This window comes from Eleutherodactylus coqui, chromosome 6 (assembly GCF_035609145.1).
Source record: "Eleutherodactylus coqui strain aEleCoq1 chromosome 6, aEleCoq1.hap1, whole genome shotgun sequence".
Classification (NCBI taxonomy): Eukaryota; Metazoa; Chordata; class Amphibia; order Anura; family Eleutherodactylidae; genus Eleutherodactylus; species Eleutherodactylus coqui.
Genome location: NC_089842.1, coordinates 160739041 through 160761213, shown reverse-complemented (window position 1 = coordinate 160761213; position 22173 = coordinate 160739041). Strand labels below are relative to the sequence as shown.

The 22173-nt window shown below is 43.5% G+C and overlaps 1 protein-coding gene across 2 annotated transcripts in view; it reads right to left on the bottom strand.

The window, feature by feature from the left end:
* The window catches only part of MDGA2 (MAM domain containing glycosylphosphatidylinositol anchor 2), a 646753-nt gene that overhangs the window by 91571 nt on the left and 533009 nt on the right, over positions 1-22173 (bottom strand). For both annotated transcript variants that reach the window (XM_066608091.1, XM_066608092.1), the window contains exon 9: positions 849-1118. In XM_066608091.1, coding sequence (XP_066464188.1) covers positions 849-1118 — 270 coding nt within the window. The remainder of the gene's footprint in view (positions 1-848; positions 1119-22173) is intronic.

Genomic DNA, 22173 nt, shown 5'->3' with positions numbered 1-22173 from the left:
ATACAGCAGTTGCTCAATTTTGTGCATTGAGTTGTGTAGATATGTGCCCTTTTTCTGGGGGGTTTTCATAGCACGACTAGTTTTATATATCCTTGACATCTTCTTTTTAGGGTATATATTCCATTCCAATTGATTGAATTTTCTATTGCCCCCATGGGCCTATTGTTTGGGCACATGACTGGTTTTGTAATATCTAGCCCAACATCCAGTGATATGTAATCAATTTAATTAAAAAACGATCTATTTGGCCTTACAATCATTTAGGCACATCCTGACAGAATGAGCCTTTATGCATGTGCTTTATGATTGGGCTTCTCTTTCACTGTCCCGAGGGCATGGTATGCCTATATACTTTGCCATATATTAGTGGGGATTTGCCACGCATGCACGATGTGTACTTGTTACATCGCCCTCTCAAAATGTGTGGGTAATGGCACATGACCCACGGAAGGGGTTTTTCTCACACCGCCTCCCTGATGCGATGTGAGTATGTGACGTACTTTGCCTCCTATAGGGTATCTTGGTACGTATGCGCATGCGCATGATCCGTGGGATACATCGTGAGACTTTTTCTCCTTGTTTGCTATCTTTTGTTTGACTCATTATGATGACGGATTGGAACGCTATGATATGAATAGGCTTTTAGCACCACATCTGTTTTTAGCACCAGTCCAAAACATTTAAAACAATGTAGAGTATTTGGAGTATCACACAACTTGTTACTAAGATCTCTATTGTGCAAAGCAGAAAAAAATTGTTTGAAAAAATTGTTTAAAATTAGAGTTTATCTTTAAATTCAACATGAAAACCACAGAGTTGCATGCAATCGTTACCCTATGGGGGCTTACCTGTTACGAGAAAACTGCACCGTCCAGATCCAGCTTCATTAATTATGCTGCAGTTGTATGTACCATAATTTTCCCTGGCGTGGATATTCACAGTCAGCTCTGTGTAATCTTGAGAGTCGAATTGTCCTTTCTCTAACAGTTTGCTCCCTAGCCTCCATTCATACATGAGAACACGGGTAGGGTAAGCTCTCAGGACCCTACAGTTCATGGTGACGCTGGTGCCTAAACCTTGTCTGATTTCCTGAAAGGTTGGTTCAACAGCAGGGGGATCTGCAAGACAAAAAGAATCAGATGTTAGCTGGGTGGTTCTATAAGCCACATAATAATTACATGACTTGGGGTGGTTTTAGACAGGACAGTCATCAGGCACTTAAAAGCTCAACAGCTGCCTTCCTTCCCTTTATGTTTCTATCCACTGTCTACTCTCATATGATTGACAGGGGACTCTAGGACAGCTGAGCTGGTTAGAAGTCATCCTGCTCAAAGAACTGCATGCAGAAAACAGAGAGGGGAGGAGGGGAGAAACACTGACACAGACATGAATCCTGGAGCTAGTGCTGAGATATATGCTGCTGTTAATACACATATGCTCTGCTAAATCTTACACTATACTCCTACACAGAGGCGTAAATTGAAGCTCCTGGGTCCCAATGCAAAACCTGTAACAGGGCCCCCAACTATAATGGTTTATTCATAGTACTGGGCTCCCTATATGGAGAAAAGAATCCTTATAAGCCCCCTAAGGCTCTTGGGCCCGGGTGCAACTGCATCCCCTATAGTTACACCAGTGCTCCTACATGATGAAGTTATGCCTGTGTGTGTAACAAAATATCTGTGTACAGAGTCTCTGCAGTTCTCCATGTACAGTCTATAGAACACATCACACACAGCATAGCAGCAGCTCCTCCCACAAGTCCTGAGAGGATGGAGAATCAGATATACACCCTGCAAAGAGGAAAATGGTGAAAAATCCAGAATGCAATTCATATAACAGCTAGAAACTGTGTTTTTCCTCATGTACACACGGCAGTTTATTCTAAAATGTCATCTGAAAACCCAGGAATACTTTAAAGGGTATTACAACCTTTGCAGATAATTTTGCATTGCTTCAATGCATCTAATATAGAAAATGAAGCTACTTTGTAATAATAATTAATATATAGTCTGCTATATGGTGTACACAAGTCCTGTACATACTTAAATGTCTCCATAACTACACAGTATACACAAATCCGGTGTGTAGTCTGAATTTGCCATCATGTGTTACTCCATTCCTCTTCTTGCTTACCTCCCGACAGTAGAAGAAGGGGCATATCTAGGATTCTAACAACTGCATGGGCTGTAATTGTAGTCTGCAATGAAGAATAATACCATGCTTGTTGCACATGCCATTGTAAAGGGCTATGACTATTTTGATCAACTACTTTGACATCAGTGAATATATGTCTCTATTATCGGTGCATGTACAGGGATACAACAAAGCTGATTTGTCTTTTGGGTACAATACACAGGGATATGAAAATGCATTATGGCACAATCGCCATAATCGCCGTTTACCCTAAAAGAATGCAGTCAGCCAGACTATGATATGGAGGAGCAAGTTGTTCAGCGCAGACTATTTTGCAGTCACCCACTCAACCCAGCCCAGATTGGGGAGGAGTGACTGCAAACTACCATAGCCCGCACATGTGAACGATACCAAAGAAGCCAAACAAAGATGGGTGTGCCCCACCATACAGGATAGCAACTCTCACTGACAAGCAGTGGGTTGTCCTGTATCTCCAAAGTTTCTTTAGGACATGGATGTACATGATTCACAACCTTCAACGCGGCAAACACTCTTTTAACCGCTTTATCGATGACTTAAAAGAAAAAAAAAAAAAACTTATTTATTTACACTATTGATATATCTTGGATTTGCCATTGGTTATAGATTTGTTTTTTTCTTAGAAGTTTGGTTGAATGCTTAAATATTCTGCTTCATTTGTGACGTGCCTCTGGGTTTGCTAACATACCAACTACGTTCCCTCGATTGATTCTGTGAGAAGACATTGCTATTCACTTGTAACAGCAAACAAGAGCTTAGGGGCTTAACTGCTTGTCACACTTGTCACAGCCCCAGCTCCGACACATTCAGAGAACACTAGAAAGTGCTTATACGTATAAACCAAACTTCTCAAATCAATTAGTGGGTGGTGGTGTCCCCGCTGATGACTTTCTTTTTGTCTTGGAGCCATGGTTGTAATAAGTAACATTAATTTAAAAACCTTACACTTTGCAGGTCATTAATCTCTGTCTGGCATTGTAGTCTCTTCTAGAAAGACAGGAAAAGCTATCCTGTCTATTCGAAAATGACTTCTTTATCTTCCTTTCCAGGCAGAAAAAAAAAGAAAAAAGTCGGCAGTAAAGTTCACGTCTAGGTTAATGTTCGTAAAGGTCCATAATGCCTTTAAAATGTCTTTTCCCTTAAAAATAATCCCCTATATAGTTTAGAGTGCATCTTGTTATTTCATTTTGAGTTGTTGCTTTAACACAATGGAGTGAAGTCCTCCAGGGTGTGACCACTCTGGCATCTTCTTTGCTAGGGCCCCTCGCTGTATCCATTGGGAGGAGTTGGAGTCATTGGTGGTCTCTGAGACCAGAGAGTTTGGCAGGATGTGTCCTGCCGCACCATAATGGTGCCAAGCTAGAAACCTGCCCTCCAGGCGTTTGTGGAAGAGAGGAACAGTCACCGCTGTAACGGCGGCATGAAGCAGTCACTCACTCGGAAGCATTTTAGTTTGCTGCAATACAACCAAGACTTGGCCCTGCTGGGGATTATTGCTCTTTTTGTGAGCACAGCAAACCCACGTGGAAGTATAAGCTTAAGGTCTCATGCATATGGGCAGATTGGAATTGCGGAATCCACGGCGGGCATCTGCCTCCTGATTCCGTAATGTACGCGAGCAGAAACCAATGTGCAGTTTCTGCTTGCAGATGAAAAATCACGGCATGCTCCATTTTTGCACGGATTCCTCGTGGATGGCTTCCACTGAAGTCAATGGAAGCTGTCTGATCCACGGCTCTTCCCCAATTGACATTGCCGAAAGGACGCGGATTCCACATCATTGCTAGGCGATGACGTGGGAAAAGCAGGAGTCAAAAAAAAAAAAAGAACTGCGGACCACCCACAGTACAGAGAAGCGGGAGTATGCCATGTACGGAAAATCGCCGGCCATGGTCAGGGCCAGATTCCATGCACCCTGAGGCCTTAGTCACATGGGCGTTTTTTTGCGCGATTTGCGGATCGCATGACGGATGCGCATTCGCAAATCGCATGACTGGGGCCCAAAAATCGCCCGAAAAATCTGCTCCTATCCGCGTTTCATTAGAAACGGGCCGGAGCTGTCCAGCACATTGAATTCAATGGAGCCGGCAATACAGCCGGCTCCATTGAAAGCAATGCGCTGCGGGCGAGCGCGGGATGAATTGTCGGGAAGGGCTTAAATATATAAGCCCTTCCCTGCAATTCATCCAGAAATGTGTAGAAAAAAAAAATATATATATATACTCACCTTGTCCCGGCAGACGGAGTTCAGCGCGGCCGGCCTGCAGTGGGTATGAAGGGTGTGTGAGTCAGACTTGCCCCTGATTGGTTCAGCGCTGAGCCAATCAGAGGCAGGTCTCACTCACACCCATTCATGAATTCATGAATGGGTGAGTGAATGCTGCCTCTGATTGGCTCAGGGGCAGCTCTCAGCTGAATGTCATTCAGCTGAATGTCATTCAGCTGAGAGCTGCCCCTGAGCCAATCAGAGGCAGCACTCACTCACCCATTCATGAATTCATGAATGGGTGTGAGTGAGACCTGCCTCTGATTGGCTCAGCGCTGAGCCAATCAGGGGCAAGTCTCACTCACACCCCCTTCACACCCACTGCAGGCCGGCCGCGCTGAACTTTGTCTGCCGGGACAAGGTGAGTATATATATATATTTTTTTTTACACATTTCTGGATGAATTGCAGGGAAGGGCTTATATATTTAAGCCCTTCCCGACAATTCATCCCGCGATCGCCGGCAGCCCATTGCTTTCAATGGAGACGGCTGTATTGCCGGCTCCATTGAATTCAATGGGCAAACATCGTTCTTCTCTGCCACAGCTGTTACAGCTGTGGCAGAGAAGAATGATTTGTCTTCTATATGTTCTCAATGGGGTCGGCGCTGCTGCCGCCGGCCCCATTGAGTGCATATAGAGAAGAGAACAGGAATCGCAGATCGCACCTATCGCACCTATTTCTGTTCTATAATTTATCGGACGAGCGCATAAAAAGCGCTCATGTGTCCGATACCATTGCAAAGCAATGGTTTTAAAAAAATCGCCGGACGCATGCACATGCGCAAAACGCGCGAAAAAACGCCCGTCTGACTAAGGCCTAAACTAGAGACAGTAATTGTGGACATTCTGTGTGGACAGACTGATTTTCATTCCATCTCTTTCACTGAGTGTAGCCTATTCTTGCTAAGGAATGTATCTTTATTGCTGTTTCTTTTTCATCATTACCTAGCCTGGATAACAGGCACTGACTTACAGCCGTACCGCCTCACCCACATTTACTGCTTATTATGTTAAATAAGTGTTACTCAGCATTTAGAGAATGATCGAGTATACATGTTTTTCTCAAAGGTCTCGTTGGGTGCCTTTACCTCGAACTATACATCAAGAGTTGTCTTACAGACCAGTCTTTGTACTCGCAAGACACAAGGAATTATTAACACTTTTGAGTACTATGATAGACAATGGCACCATGACTACATTGCTATCCAATTACAGACCCAAACAGAACTGAGCATGAAAATTCCCTCTCCATGTTCGGTTGATGCAGAGAGGCAGGAGCCACCTCTACATAAACATAAATCCCAGCGTTGTCCTATTGTGTCATGTCTTAATGTTTTATTTAGAGACAAATGTAAAGGCTATAAGCTGGACCATATAGAAATGTACATTTGAAATCCAACAATAACTTGAAAAATTCTATAAAAATGCCAGTGAGGTATAAGAAATTCTGTACCGATAAATACATGTGAACTGTATAGAAATGTATTTTTCTTTTTTCCGCTCAGACAGAACCAACCATAGTGCCATACATTTGACATTGTACAAGATGAGACTATGAATTCTTCACTTTCAGTGGTGTAATTAATGTCCTATAAACCCAAGGGCAAATTTTGGACCTGGGGTCCCCCAATCTAGCACAAAGACCATGTTCCTTTATTGCACAGGTCCCACTGGTGTTGCTACGTTCTATGAAGATATATACCCCCTCCTTAAAAAATGTATACACTGTATATATCAAAGACAAGTTAGCAATATAATATTTTCTGTATAGTTACACCTAAAAATAATACAGCCATAGATTTAACAGATACCAATATACGATTAATATTACCTCCATACTCTTACTGAACAAAACCCAGTATACCTAGTATTACCACCATACACTGAGCATATAGTGATAAATACCAGTTCTACATAGGTGCTCTGCAGTGATCATAAATGATGTCCTTTTTGACTGGAGTCATTCACTTTCCCATTATTTTACCATTCAGTCCAGACTGTCATGCAGATGTCTTCAAGCCAGAATTCGTCTGAAACACACAATACTGAGGCACAGAGGAAGTGCATCAGCCCAGCCTAAGTAGGAGAGTAATGCCTATTAACCCTGCAGCTGCGCCGAGTATAAGGAGACTGGTTAACTTCTTCAGTGCTGGTAGAAAACAGAAACATAAAGTACATTCATACAGAAGAAACAGAGTGATGATCAAGTCTGCCCAGAACAGCAAGCGGGCGGCCGACACAGGCAGCAGACCTAACAGTATGTAAGGCCAAATAAACACATTTGTCCATTCAGTTCAACCTATAACCCCCCCCCCCCAATGTTGATCCAGAGGAAGGCAAAAAAACAAATGAGGTAAAGGTAATTTGCCCCATTTAGGTGAAGTCATCAAGCTGCCTGACATCTTCAGTATGCATGGAGCTTTGAAAGATTGTAGGCTTAAAGCAGCTGCAGCCTACCGGATTGAGTGTTGGGGTAGGGATTAGAGATGAGCGAGCGTACTCGGAAAAGCACTACTCGCTCGAGTAATTTGCTTTATCCGAGTATCGCTGTGCTCGTCCCTGAAGATTCGGGTGCCGCTGCGGCTGACAGGTGAGTCGCAGCGGGGAGCAGGGGAGAGCGGGCGGGAGAGAGGGAGAGAAAGATCTCCCCTCCGTTCCTCCCCGCTCTCCCCTGCAGCTCCCCGCTCTGTGCCGGCACCCAAATCTTCAGGGACGAGCACAGCGATACTCGGATAAAGCAAATTACTCGAGCGAGTAGTGCTTTTCCGAGTACGCTCGCTCATCCCTAGTAGGGATCCAATAGCTCCCTGCTCTGCCGAGGCTCTCAACTGGATCTGTGTCCTGTGATGTGAATCCACTTAAAAGTGGTGCTCGTCCAGGGATCTGGGTGGGACTCTTTGCAGTGGGGGCCCAGTCATGGTTGTTACTTTTCATTTCACATACCACTGTTTAGAGTCTTCTTGACAATCATGATGGATTCGAGTTGTATAATATGGAGTTGTATGGACATATGCTTCCAATTTGAGGCATATGAATTTGTTTTCTAATACATTCACATGGTACCATATAGCAGCACAACTAGTATCTGCAGCTATGTAATACATAACCATGGACACACCATCTGTTGCCATACAAATGACTTTGCACACACATTGGCATGAGGTATATGTTTTAACTTTTTCAGCTTACTTGATATTATCTGATTAGATTTTTTAATTCTATTTTCTTAACATTATTATGGAGGAAGCCATTTTGTACAACCTATTGCAATAGCAGTTCTAGGGATTTGCTTTGAAGCAAGTCAGAAAATAAGTCAGCCGCTTCTATGGGAGATTGCTGGGAGCATGTTCTATGATATTTATAAAAATCAATGCACAGGAAGGGGTAAGAAGAACAGAGCTGTTCCCATCACTTTCTAGCCCTTTTCTACTTTTTCATTGACTTACATGGAAGAATATTGTGGGCATGCTCTGTGATATACACACAGCACACTGTGTAGGGAGGAGGAGGTGAGCTGCGTCCATCATTGATTTTCAATAGTTTGATCTCGTCTGTCCTGTAAGGATAATAAGATGACTGCTAACCCTGCTCCTAGTGTATAAGGGGCGTTTATTGCTTTGAATGTTTTTGCTGTTATATTCTCTGTAAAATGTATTTTCAGTCATTGTGAAAGATCTCTATAAAAGGGGAAGGGACGAGGAGTGGATGGCTGCAGATGGGAAACCGCCAACCCAAAACCGGAAGGTGGACAGAGTGCGGCAAAGAGAATTAAAGAGAAGATGTGCATAATTAGGAATTTATCACTGTGGTTGTTTTACTACCTGATTGTGTTCCGATGTACTAGGTGGTTTAATGAAAGATACATGCAATGATGAGGATTGAAAATGTGTATTTATGGCTATATAAAAACCAAAATGGTTCAATAAAAAAATGATTAAGCATAAAAAGAAGATGTGCACAGAGACGCTCCTGTTTGACAAAGTACTGAGTAGCAGAAAAGCCCTACGCGCAGAACGTCAGGGGCTGATAGATGGCCTCTGCATGGTTTGCACAACAGCAGTCACTCCCTTGCTCACTCTTGCCTTCGAGTAAAGATTTTTGGAGCTGCACCCGGGTATTGGGTAAGCTCACACAAGAGAGTGTAATCAACATCTCTAGGCTAGTACCTGGGCTAAATTTTGATTGTGTGCTCCAAAGAATTAAACCATAGATACCTGGAATTGGGAGAATAATACTACACCTGGCAAAGGGCAACAAAAACTTGTTCTTATATTGCAGCCCGACAACAGGCATTTGTTCTAGCTCCTCTTCAATAAAAGTTCTGCAGCATCATGGAGCCTGGTAAATACCTTTGAAACCCTGCGGGCTTACTTTAGTAACCAGCCTAGCCTAGAACTAGTTTGGCCAGAACCCAGCTATGAGGCCTTGCTAATGTCTATGCCAACCTACGTAGATCATGGAACAATGACCTACAAGAGCTCAACTTTATGCTTCGAGAGGTTCTCTGTCAACCAGTCCAACGCCTCCCTCTGGAATATAGAGGAACACCTCAGCTTGTATCTCCCGACCCTCTCAGAAGTGTAGACAGCACCAGCTGAAAAGTATTCCTACTGTTATGCTTCTGTGATTTCGGCATTGGTATTAAAGGAGTTTGTCCAGCGCTAGAAAAAAAAAAGTCTATTGTGTTTGCATTTCAGATCAGCTCCAAATAAGGCTCCCTGCACACGAGCGGAAATTCTACGGCAGGATTTCCCGCAGAATTTCCGTCCGTGGAAGCTGCCATAGGATTGCATAAAAAAATGCAATCCTAGGCAGATGGCCGCGATTTGTCCACGTAAAATCTCACGCGGAAAACAAATTGCGGCATGCTCTATTTCTCTGCGGGTCTCGCAAAAGCCCGCACAGAAATGTCTCTCTCGGCGCCCTGGCTATGCTCTGTGCATGTGCCGGCTGGCCGGCAGCCGGCACATCAAAGAGCCGAAGCCACGGGAGAGGTGAGCGCTGCACTGTTCCCTGCAGGGGCTCAGGTCGGGTCCCGCTGCGAGACTCGCAGCGGGATCCGACCCGACCATCTGCAGGCGGCCTAAGAGAGATGAAATAATACCTCCACAGTGCCACCTATTGAAAGGCAGCATTCCTTCAAGCCAAAGTTAGACTCTTTATACAAGCCTTGTAACAATGACTGAAAATTAACAGCAAAGCCATATTTCATGCACAGACAACTGTTTTAGGGTATTTGCCCCTCATCAGTATACAGTAGGAGTCTGTCTTTGCTAGTGAGAGGCCTAGGGTGGGGGTCAGAAACGCTATATTTTCTCTTTAGGGAGAGCACCTAGACGGTGAGTGAGGAGACTCAAAAGGCCATTCATGCTCCTCTGGGTAATATACAAATAAGAGAGATTGAATAATACCTCCACAATGCCACCTATTTGAAGGCCGTATTCCTCCAAGCCAAAGTTAGACTCTTTATACAAGCCTTGTAACAATGACTGAGAATTAAAAGCAAAGCCAGGCTCCATGTACATACACCTGTTTCAGGGTATTTGCCCTTCATCAGTGTACAGTAGGAGTCTGGCTTTGCTAGTGAGAGGCCTGGGACAGGGGTGAGCTCTATTCACTTCAGTAGGGAAGAGATACAATACCAGACACAGTCCTTGGACAGACATTGTACTATTTCTGGAAGAAACAACAGACCCTCTTTTTTTTATATCCCCGGACAAACTTCTTTAACACACTGAATTTAACACATATCACAGGTCTTAGCATGAACCCAAATAACATACTATTCCAACATGGGATTACCAGTAACATAGTTCCCAATGACTGCTGAGATTTGAAAGACAAAGACCAAAACTATTAATACAGGCAAAGTACCGCTTGCACATGAAAAGTCCCCAAAACAAGCTAAAATGCATATATATTGCCTGGAGATGCAGGCAGCAAACAGTATCCATTTCATTTTACAACAGTAATATCAGATCTTAGTGAGATGTTTCACAGGAGAGATATTTATCTGCTAGTGACGGTGAATAAAAAAATATAGTCTCTTCCTGTGTGTCTTTAAAGGAGAATTGCAAGAAAAAAATTTCTGATACTAAAGTATCCAAATTTAAAGAAAAACTGGGTTTGCTATTGGGATGAACCTACCATTTTTGCATAAAGGCAGTACACAGGGGTCCAGTACCAGAGGGGCAAACCTATCCTTTAGCCGATAACCAAGTGTCCCCCTTCTGAGACCTGGCAGTAAGAGAGGGTTCCCATAGGGTTTTTCACAACGCTGTGGGATTCCGTCTGGGGGCTACATCACAGGTGCCGAAAACAGCATTGTGATAGAATTCCCGAACGGAAACTATGTCAAAAGAACAATAAAGTGGTTCCATTTGCTTCCATTTGGGGGTTCCCTTACAGTGATATTTTTTCACCTCTGACATAACCCCCAAACAGAATCCTACAGCACAGTGAAAAATGCAGTGAGAACGCTATCTAATTATTAATTTCCCCTTGATATCACACAAGGAAGCTTTTTACCGTACCCATGTATAAATATAGTGTTCACAGCTCATATTTTTAGACTAGATGCATTGTATCAAGAAACAGAGGGTTTGAGGATAGGGACCTGTCTGGATGAGAATCTATGTTCTACCACTATCGTTGACTATTCTCCAAGTTGGGAAGGGTATAGTTTCTCCTTAGAAAGAGCATTTAGTGAGAAGACCTATAAGGCCATGCATGCTCCAATGGGAAATCAAGAGTCTTGATAAACCATGGTTTATCATTTTCTTCTGGAGAACACTCTGGCTTTGGCTCATATGCCCAGTCATTGTTGCAAAGCTTGTTAAAAGCTCTGACATTGAATTGCAGGAATTCCACTTTCCAATAGGTGGCACTGTAGAAGCATTGTTGCTTCTTGACTATTCATCAGTCGTTTCAAAAGACATCTTCAATGACAATATTTCCTAAAGAAGCAAAAACAAAGTTTCTGGAATCATAAAATATTGATTTCCTAAGGAAAACACAGAACTCTCATTTTTGCTTGTCTAGGAGTGGTTCAGGTTAAAGAACAGATTAGTCAGAGTGAATTGTTCTGAGTCTTTTTAGGAAATCAATTTTTAAATCTTGGTTGAAACTAATTTAAAAAGACAAAATGGGTCAAAACGTTCCATTTTCTCGAAAGTAAAACAACCTTATGTATGTACTATTTCATATGTACCTCACTAGCCAATCATTTTTAACAATCTTCAATAAGATTACGTTAAAGTAAGTCAAAAGGTTACTTTTTTTCTCCAGAAACAACATCACTCTCGCCCATGGGTGTGCCACCTGCACTGTTCGTTTTTCTGGACAACTTATTCAAAAATCATGGGCAGCCAACATTTTTTACAGACACTTTGGAAAATTATACGAAATGAGGGCTTCTTCAGATGGATGTATTTGCACATGCAGTATCTGCACGCTCAAAACACAGAGAATAGGTTGATTTCAATAGGTTAGTTGTCATAAGTGCGTTTTGCGCACACAAATTTTGCGTGCGAAAGACAATAGGTCCTGCTCCATTTTTCTGAGTTAAACTGTCATACCAGTCTATGGCAGGTACACAAAGGGATGTGTGAGACACTGCACAAAATGCAGGAAAAGAAGACAGCCGGACTTCGTTAGGCTTTAACAGCCATTCAATTCCACAGAAAGAAAGTGTCACGCGTGTATGTGAACTGGCCCTGCGTGCGCAAAAATTACAGTAATATGTGTTGAAACGTGTGCAACAGGCTGATTAACTGGCTCTTCAAACATTGCGCATGCGCAAATACGCTGCGCTGTGGCAAGCGTATTTGCGCTAACGCTCATGTGAAGCCACCCTGATTAAGATCCTAAGTGATACATGTCTATAGGTCAGATACTGATATGAACTCATTACCAGCATTTACAGCTGTAAAATGAGAATAATTACAGTCATAATAACCAGCTCATCAGTGCGTAGTAGGTCTCTGGCTTGGCTAGCGAGAGACCTACAGTCCCGGGTCAGGAAGGTTATCATCTAGAAGTTGTGTGGAAGGAGACTTGTAAGGCCCTAGCACGGATGGGCAACAGCTGATCTGTAAAGTGGCAAAAAGGGACATGAACAAATATTTTCTTATTGTGTACATGTGTTCTGTAACGTCAAACTGGCACATGAACACACTTCAGAGTCTTACTGGTACGTGAACTGCAGAACTGCGAACTGGACACGATACGCACCGGCAGACGAACTCAGACTGAACCACAGAACTGCAGACTGGACATCATACTCATGGACAGCCACAAACCAACGCTCAAAACATGCACCAAGCATACCCGCATGTATAAACAGATGGAATCGATACAATAAGAGGTATTAGTTTGTATTTTGGCCAAGATACTTAAGCCTGTAAGCCCACTTCATGGATCCTCGTTGTCTCATGGGACCCCACATCAATGAGACAACTAACCCCAAGAAGCCTGCCTGCAATGCGGAATAATCGTCCCTATAGGGATGACCCCGCACTGGAACCTAGGGACCTACCTCATTCTAGATGATAAAGGACCCACAACAAGACACCGTTTACACTACATGCACTGAGAGCTGAACAGAAACGCAGGAGCATGACACTGTTCACACTGAACATCCTAAATGCAGCACAGACACCTCCTGTCCAGCCACATGTACAGACATGCAGGAGCACGACACTGTTCACAGCCTCTAGCAGATGAGCTGGTATATATGAGCAACAGACCTTGGGGATTGGCTGGCTGGAGCAATCCACACCCAGCCAGCTCAATCAACACCACCTGTGAAGCTATGCTGCTGAAAACCCATGTAGTAAAACAGATCTGAGCAGCAAACCCTAACAGTACCTCCCCCTTAAAGAGGGGCCTCCGGATATACAGGCTACTACTGATCTACTATTGGTGTTCTATCCTATGGATGGGCCATCAATAGCCTACAACTGTACTACACCTTTAAAGCATATTTGGATAACAATATGTGAATATTGTAGACTCCCTAATATAATAAAACTTGTGGCCAATTTCACCCTATAAATGAGTCCCATCCAATGACTGGTTAGTGGACAAAATAAAGAAGACTCAAGTGTCAGGTTTTCCTTTGAGGTCCTTGTCATGTGAACCCTTTTTCGTCTTAACATTACTTTTAAAGGGATCATCTCATGGGAACGAGATGGGTCTGTTAGATTAAGACTCTCCCTTATTAGGTTTATATGCTTTAATAAGGAATGGATCATGGATTATCTTAGTAAGACAACCACTTAAGGAAATATGGCTAAAATATAGTCAAGGAAATGAGACATCCACTTCTGATTATTATTATTAGTTCTCCTTTAGCTGACCTCTGGCCTCAGTTCCCCACGTTCAATCAAATATCGGAAGCATTTTCTCATATGCAGTATATTCCAGGCTAATATAACATTTGCATGAGAGCTGCATCACTTTTTATAAACTCTGCATATACAATCTTTCCTGCATGAATATTTAGCACAACCTCCAACAAGTGAACCTGTTATGAAGTTCCTGAGGTACAGAATTATTCACAGCAATATTTAGAACTGACATTAAATATTTACATGGGTTATGTGGCAGTCCGGCGTGTACTGTATATTCTATGTACGGCTATCAGAAAAGATATAAACAAGAACCCATCAGCACAGCAGTAATAATTCAGCTCATTTTCCAGGTTTATGACCGAAAATTGACACATTTTAACTATAGTTTAAGTAACAGCATTAAAAAGATACTTTTTATTTTGTCTTAAAGTAACGCTACACCTTTTATCACTAGGGTACTGATAAAGTGATTTTATGGAAAACTGCAAGACAACCAGTGACAACCGCTGCTCTAGACTGTCTTGTCACTACTTTATAATTAAGCAGCAATCTATCATTATATATATATATATATATATATATATATATATATATATATATATATATATGTGCAAAAGTTCTGAACAAAAGAGAAATCTAATCTTTCTGCACCCCAGTACCTATGTTTTTGTACATAGTTGAGTTGCTTGACCTTGTTTCTATGTCGAAGGTTTAGCTTTTCGGCTGCAGTTCTTCCATGAAGACCATTTCTAGCAAGACTTCTGCAAACAGGAGTAGACCTTAGTGCCATTGGTTTCTGCCATTTCTGAGCTAATGCCTCTGCTGGGCAATTTCTGATTTTCATGTGAAGTAAGCATGATGCGTCTTTCTTCTGCTGCACTAATTTTCCTTGGTCAACCACTGTGTCTAGTCTCCTCAATGTTGTCAGTTTTTTTTTTGTGCTTCTTCAACAGAGCTTCAACAGCACATCTTAACCCTTTGCATTCCAATTTTGGATTCAGGGTTTCCTAGGGGGCTTTCTCTTTCTGCCATTAAACAATAGTGCCATCTGCTGGCTAGAGCCAGCACTACAGTATGTCACATGCCGGAGAGGTCCCCACCAACAGAGTGGCCGGCAATATACAGTAAGATTACCCTGCTGGACGCCTTCCAATATCAGAGCTGCACAGGCATCAATCAAAATGTAGGAAGACGTCAGACAGTGGATTGGAAAAGATTAAAAACCCCGTCTGCTTTGAAATTTTTATATGGGAGAGCCCATGGTGCCATGGTGTATGACCTGTGACAGGAAACTGTCTTCCAAAACCTCACCTGTATAGCAGAGTTTGGCTCTTCCTCACCTAGTTTTAAAGGGGTGGTCTCGCGAAACCAAGTTGGGGTATACACTTCCGTATGGCCATATTAATGCACTTTGTAATGTACATTGTGCATTAAATATGAGCCATACAGAAGTTATTCCACTTACCTGCTCCGTTGCTAGCGTCCTCGTCTCCATGGTTCCGTCTAAATTCGCTGGCAGCTTGCTTTTTTAGACGCGCTTGCGCAGTCCGGTCTTCTCCATTCAGCACGAGCCGCTTCAGTGTGCTCCCCGCTACAGCTCTTCTGCGCATGCGCAGACGAGCTGTCACTGCTCGGGAGCGCGCTGCAGCGGCCATTCTGTACCTTCCTCTGTTAGAGGAAGGTGCAGAAACTGGAGCTGCCCAGCGGAGAAGCCCAGCCCAGCCCAGCAGCCCCGAGAAGCCTCCCAGGTAAGTGATTTGCCGGGGGGGGGGGGCTGCCGCTGCGCCGGGCTGCGCCGGGGGGGGGCTGCCGCTGCTCCGGGGGGGGCTGCCGCTGCGCCGGGGGGGCTGTCGCTGCGCCGGGGGGGGCTGCCGCTGTGATGGGGGAACTAGTGCTAGGCCGGGGGGGCTGTCGCTGCGATGGGGGGGCTGTCGCTGCGATGGGGGGGCTGTCGCTAGGCCGGGGGGGGGCTGCCGCTAGGCCGGGGGGGCTGTCGCTGCGATGGGGGGGGGGCTGTCGCTAGGCCGGGGGGGGCTGCCGCTAGGCCGGGGGAACTAGCGCTGGGCTCCGGAACCTAGCGCTGGGCTCCGGGGCCTTCACCTGGGCTGAGGGTCTAGCGCTGGGGAGCCGGGGGCTAGCGCCGGTTACCTGCTGCCTGGCGGTGGGCGTCTGGTCGGCGGCTGCGGGGCGTCTGGTCGGCGGCTGCGATGCATCCGGTTGCCATGGAGACACAGCTGGCGGCGTCTCGGGAGCGCGCACGTCGGGCTGCAGCGAGCGACGGGGAAAGAGCCGGCGGCCATCTTGAGGAAACTTTTATAAGTTGCTGAAACGCTGGAACGGTAAGTACGAACCAGCTAGAAATGTCATTTACAGGGGGGCTTAGTAATGTGTACTTAATGGGGGGGACTGGGCAAAAAAAAAATTTAACTGCTTCCTCGAGACATCTCCTTTAAGTCTCCTACACAGCTGTTTCTATTTCACTTAATGACTGTGTTTCTACCTACATATGAAAATGATCATTATTATCACCTGTTTGATATAATTGGTTAATCATACACCGGATTATAATTGTACAAAATCCCTGACTTTGTGCAAGTGTACCTAGAGGAATTGATGCTGTTTTGCATGCAAAGGGTCATCACACCAAATATTGATTCGATTTACATTTCTCATTTGTTCATTCACTTTACATTTTGCTAATTGACAAAGATAAACTATTAACACTTCTATATTTGAAAACTTTCATACATTGCAGACATCTATCTATCCATCTCTCTCTCTTATATTCTAACATGTTGGATCACTAGTGGATTTTGACAATGGTAGTATCTGCTGAAGTTCAGCCAATAGCTATTTTTCCTAATGTGCATATTTTTTTCTATTCAAACCAGAGAGAAGAATAAGCTTCTAGTCAATGCCTCTGGTGGTGGCTTATCTGCTGTGGGAATAAAGCATCATGCATGTTGAAATCCAACACCCCCCTAAATACAATAGATAATTGGCAGATCCTTACAAATTCATTGTGTATATTAATATGAAAATATATTCCGAATATTGTGTTTACCCGTACCGTATGAAAAAAACAGATCATTTTAGCAATTCATTACATAAGGGTAACTTTTTGTAACGTGACATCAACTTGTGCAGCAGCTGCCTGGCCCTGAGTAATCATATTCCAATTACCGAATACATGGATTACTAAATAATTCAACATCTGCAACACATAAAACAAAATACCAGGATGATGATGTGTAAATTCTCTTGTTAATACAGCCACATATTCAACTTTATAACCACATTAAAAAACAGACATACTTGTTTATTGCGAGAAATAACGTAAGCAGCCATCAACATCAGGGTCAATGGAGGTGACATAAGAAAATCTCGAAAGCCACTTGTTTCAAATGGGCATACAAAACATTTATTCAGATAATTGATTTTTTTTCTTTACAAAAAGCAATGGCTAATTGTATTAGAGCCCAACTGCGTCCTTATTACCTACTTAAAATCATCTTCTTTGGCGGAGTATAATAGAGACTAGTTATGTTTTGTGCACCAAACATTATTGACTGCTGACTGCTGATTGCAACATTATTTTTGCTTTTGCCTGATTTGTGTTTCTTTTTTCCACCTGAAGGAAGATTGGATTTATAAAGCATGAAATTATGTTGCACTACCTTATTTTTAGGTAACCATAGTAATAACAGTTATTTAAGAAGATTTGATTCCAGCCTCCTTTCAGTAACTTGATATGGAAAGTATAGGAAAGCAGTGCTATAAAGTGCTGGAAAAACTGTTTTAATTCCTTGTCATCAGAGTATTTGGGAACATTTTGAATAAAAAATACTATTTAAAAATAAATTGTTACATTTTAGACATGGGTAATATAACTATTTAAAGGGGTTGTCCAGTTACTACTGATGGCCTCTTCTCATGATTAGTCATCAATAGTAGATTGGCAGCCATTGCCTGGGACACCCTCTGAAGAGTTCTTAAAGGGGTTGTCCCGCGCCGAAACAAGTTTTTTTTTTTTTTTTGCATAGGCCCCCCGTTCAGCGCAGGACAAACCCAAGGGATGTGTTGCAATTAAAAAAAAAATTTTACTTACCCGAATCTCCTCTCTGCAACTTCTTCCTTCTTCTCCTCCAAGATGGCCACCGGGATCTTCACCCACGATGCACCGCAGGTCTTCTCCCATGGTGCACCGTGGGCTCTGTGTGGTCCATTGCCGATTCCAGCCTCCTGATTGGCTGGAATCGGCACACGTGATGGGGCGGAGCCAGAACGCCGCTCGTGCCCGGACCGACCAGAAGGGAGAAGACCCTTCTGCGCAAGCGCGTCTAATCGGGCGATTAGACGCTGAAATTAGATGGCACCATGGAGACGGGGACGCCAGCGCAGGGAAGGTGAGTATATAACTTCTGTATGGCACATATTTCATGCACGATGTATATTACAAAGTGCATTAATATGGCCATACAGAAGTGTATAACCCCACTTGCTTTCGCGGGACAACCCCTTTAACTGGGCTGGTGAACTTGTGCACTAAGCTGATTTCTGCAGACAGCTCTGTTCCCATTGCAGGGGCGAGGCTTCGTATTGCAGGCAATATGCCCATTCACTTCAATGGGAACTAATACTAAGACTAGCCAATGCAGTGAGAACGGAGCTGTCTGCTTACTGCAGAAATCAGGTAACTGCATGAGCGCACCGACTCCGTGAACAGCTGATCAGCAGGCGTCCCAGGTGATAGACTCCTGGCGAAATAATCATATCGCTCCATAGGAGGATTCTAGTGTACTCTTAACATCATATAATAACTGGAATTAAACTCTTAAAGCAACAGTACTCTATATTGATGGCACTCTTAACCTCAACTGCGACTAAAAATATGCGTTCTCATTAACTGGCATCTCTCACTGACATATACAACTCAATGCATCATTAGTTCCAACAGGCAGCAGTAGGCACATGACATTGCCATCACTTTTTCATATAACTATCAGCATCCTTTGTCACTTCTCATATTGTGCCATAACTGTTAATTCATCCTGGCCGTAGGTCCCCGCCTCAAATACCCCGGAGGAGTAGTGTCCTTACTTACAGAACGCATGCACACATCTTTGATGCCACATATCCAGAGGTTGTTTCTCATTTCAATAACGGGTTAACAGCAGCGTTACATCAGATTTACATAACACATGCTGCTGACCATTTATTCTTTCCTAATCACTTGTCTTACTGCGCCATTACAGATCCATCATTTACGCTAGCCCATGTACATTGCACTTATGCATAAATGCTTGCATAACAATATATCTCTGCATAATGCTCTATTTTACACTCTATGCATATCAACATTCCTATTCATAACACAACTACATCAACACTTTGCATTACACGTACATAACAGCACATCTAACACGTTTACCCTTGCAATGCCTTGCGTGAACTTAACGAACTATGGCGCCATTAGCACAATCTCATGAGTCCATTTTACCCCCACCCTGGCCAGGGGTTTTATCTCACCTGAAATCAGAGTTTATAGTCCGTTATGCTTATACCCTGTTCCCCAAAAATAAGACCTGCCCTGAAAATAAGCCCTACCCGGATTTTTCAGGATTTTAGGGGAGGTTTGAAACATAAGCCCTAAACAAGCCCTAGCTGTATTACATAAAAAAGGAATACATACCTAGCAGGCTCAGTCCGGGGTCCTCCTGCTGCAGTCCGGAGCTCCGCCGTGCATCCTACAGTCCTTGTTCACCCACAGAAAATCACTTTCTGGTTACAGGATTCATTAATACCACCTCCAGGAAGCGATGGCTCTGATTGGTTCTCGAGCACCGCTCAAGCAATCAATGCAGTGACGATTAAACCAATGTCATGGCTGTGATTGGTTTATCGTATGCTGCATTGATTGACTGAGCAGAGGTCAAAGAACCAATCACAGCCATCGCATTGTAGAGGTGGGATATATGAATTGGCTAATTAATGCCGTGGCTCAGCGTGTCGGAGCTCCAAAGAGCAGCGGGAGGGACCTGGACTGAGCCTGCTAGGTAAGTATAAGATATTCCCCAAAAATAAGACCTAGCATCTCTTTTGGGGCAAACATTAATATAAGACAGGGTCTTTTCGGGGAAACACGGTACGAGTCATTTCTTGCTGCTCGCTCTCACCTCTTTCATTGGCTGCGTCCATGGCAAGTCTTCTGCACCATCGCTACAGTGTCCGGCAATGCAGGAAAGGAGACTCCCTCTCCTCCCGTGCACTGTGGGGCACCCCAGAAGTCTGAATGATGTTCCATCTTTGGGTCCCAGGGACACCAGACACCTCAGTTTTTTCTGACTCTCTGTGCAGCTCCCCAGCATGAGGAGACTGCCAGCTGCTTTACTGGCCCTGATATAATAGCTACCATGATTCTGCTGTTGATGGTTATCCTGTGTTGAGCGCTGCTGGTCTCTGTTCTATTTCCCTCTATCTCAGGGTCTGGAGCTGTGACGCAGCTCCAGCCCTTTTACAGTGGTCCATTTGATGTCAAATTGTTTCCGAGCTTAGCCCAGGAAGAGAGACTGAGTCTCAGCTTTCGCTAAACTTATCAGGGGCTAGATCTTCTGAAAGGAGACGTGGTAGTCGTGTCACCATTTACATCATTATGAGAGATGGAAACTCCTGTACATAACTTCTATGAGGCTATAGCAAAATGAGACCACCTGGCACACTTCAACATGACACCCAAAGCGCCTGCCTCCTTCCTCCAGTCATGACTCCGGCTGAGGGACCGGAGCCTGTGTAGCAGCATTGCTGCACTCTTCAAACCGGCTTTGTCAATCATCAGTTTCATCTGCCTTACCACTTCCCCTCCCAACCAGGTACTGGACCAGAGGCCACTTTGTCAGTGGCAATATGCTCCTTTATTCAATAACGGGTAGGGCAGGCAGTGCCTCCCCCTTTCTTAGCAAGCAAATTTTGGGTTCATAGGTATAATCACACATCAGGGAGAAAATTGGCACCAAAATCCATGTGCGATTTTGATGCAGGTTTTGGTGTTAATTTTCATCATGGAATTCTCCCATTACAATGAATTAATTCCGCAGTGAAAAATCAACAAATAGAGCATGCTGTGGACTTTAAAAAACTGCAGCATTCCTAACTTCACTGCAGATTTTTTCCTCTGCAAGTTAATGGGATTTATAAAAGCCCGATTCACTTAAGGCCCATTTTGAGCGATAATCATTGTGTCTAAACACGCGGTCATCATGCACTGTTCGTGCAATATTCGTTCATTGGTGATTTCTAGCAAGCTAGAAATCACTGATGACTCTTATCAGCGCCGCACGCTGATATCTCAGCGGGCGGTGCTGATAGTATTCTTTCACCTGGTAACCCGCTGGCAGTTCTCAGCTGAAAGCTCCAAGAACAATGCAGCTGTTCGCATATACAAAACAGCTGCTTTGTTCTCTGAGCTATCGCGGCAGTATCCTGCTCTGCCTGCATGAACTCTTAAATAGCTAATTAGCTACTTAGTTTTGAGCAATCATCTCTGCATAACTCTATCACTAAAACTGTTATTTGAGCGATTTTTGAGCGATTATCTTTCAGTGGAAATGGGCCTTTACATTGTACTGTACATTTTTGCAGAATTTCGGCTGACAATTCCCTAGCAATTCTGCGAAGTGTGAACTCATCCTTAGTCTGCACCTTCCCTGTAATCTATCCATCTGTGTCTCGTATCTCCACTATAGAAATGGGACGTTTCTTGTCTTGTCCTGACTTGTCTTTTTAAGTAACTACTTGTATTCTTCATGAAATAAATGTGGGGCACCTTTCTTTAGAATGCCATGTTAATCCTTTTGAAAATGTACAAGCAAATTGATAACTGAGCTTTGTCCTGCTCCTTGCAATAGTGTGCATCATCATTACCCATTTCTACATTGTCAGCACTGATTGCACTGGATACACTGTATTGACAAGGGAAACAGTAACGCATAGTTGTTAATTCATTCATGCATTTCCAAGAAGAAAAATGGTAGAACATTACAATGCAAAGTTTTAAGAAAAGGCGCTCTTCAATTGTTATTTCATTTATTATTCACTAAAACATCAAATAAAATTTCATGAGACTGGACATGTTTATTTTAAGCTAAGTCTATCACTATACTTTACTGCTATATTTTGGGGTTTTCCAAGACTACAATATCAATGGACTTTCCTCAAGATAGGTGATCAACATTTGATCAGTGTGGGTCTGCTACTCAGGACCCCTGCTGATCAGCTGCTTGAAGAGGCTGTGGCATTTGGGCAAGTGCTGCAGTTTCATCACTATATATCAGGGTTTCTTCAGATGATGATTTTGTCCCAATTTACAATGGCTTGCTGTT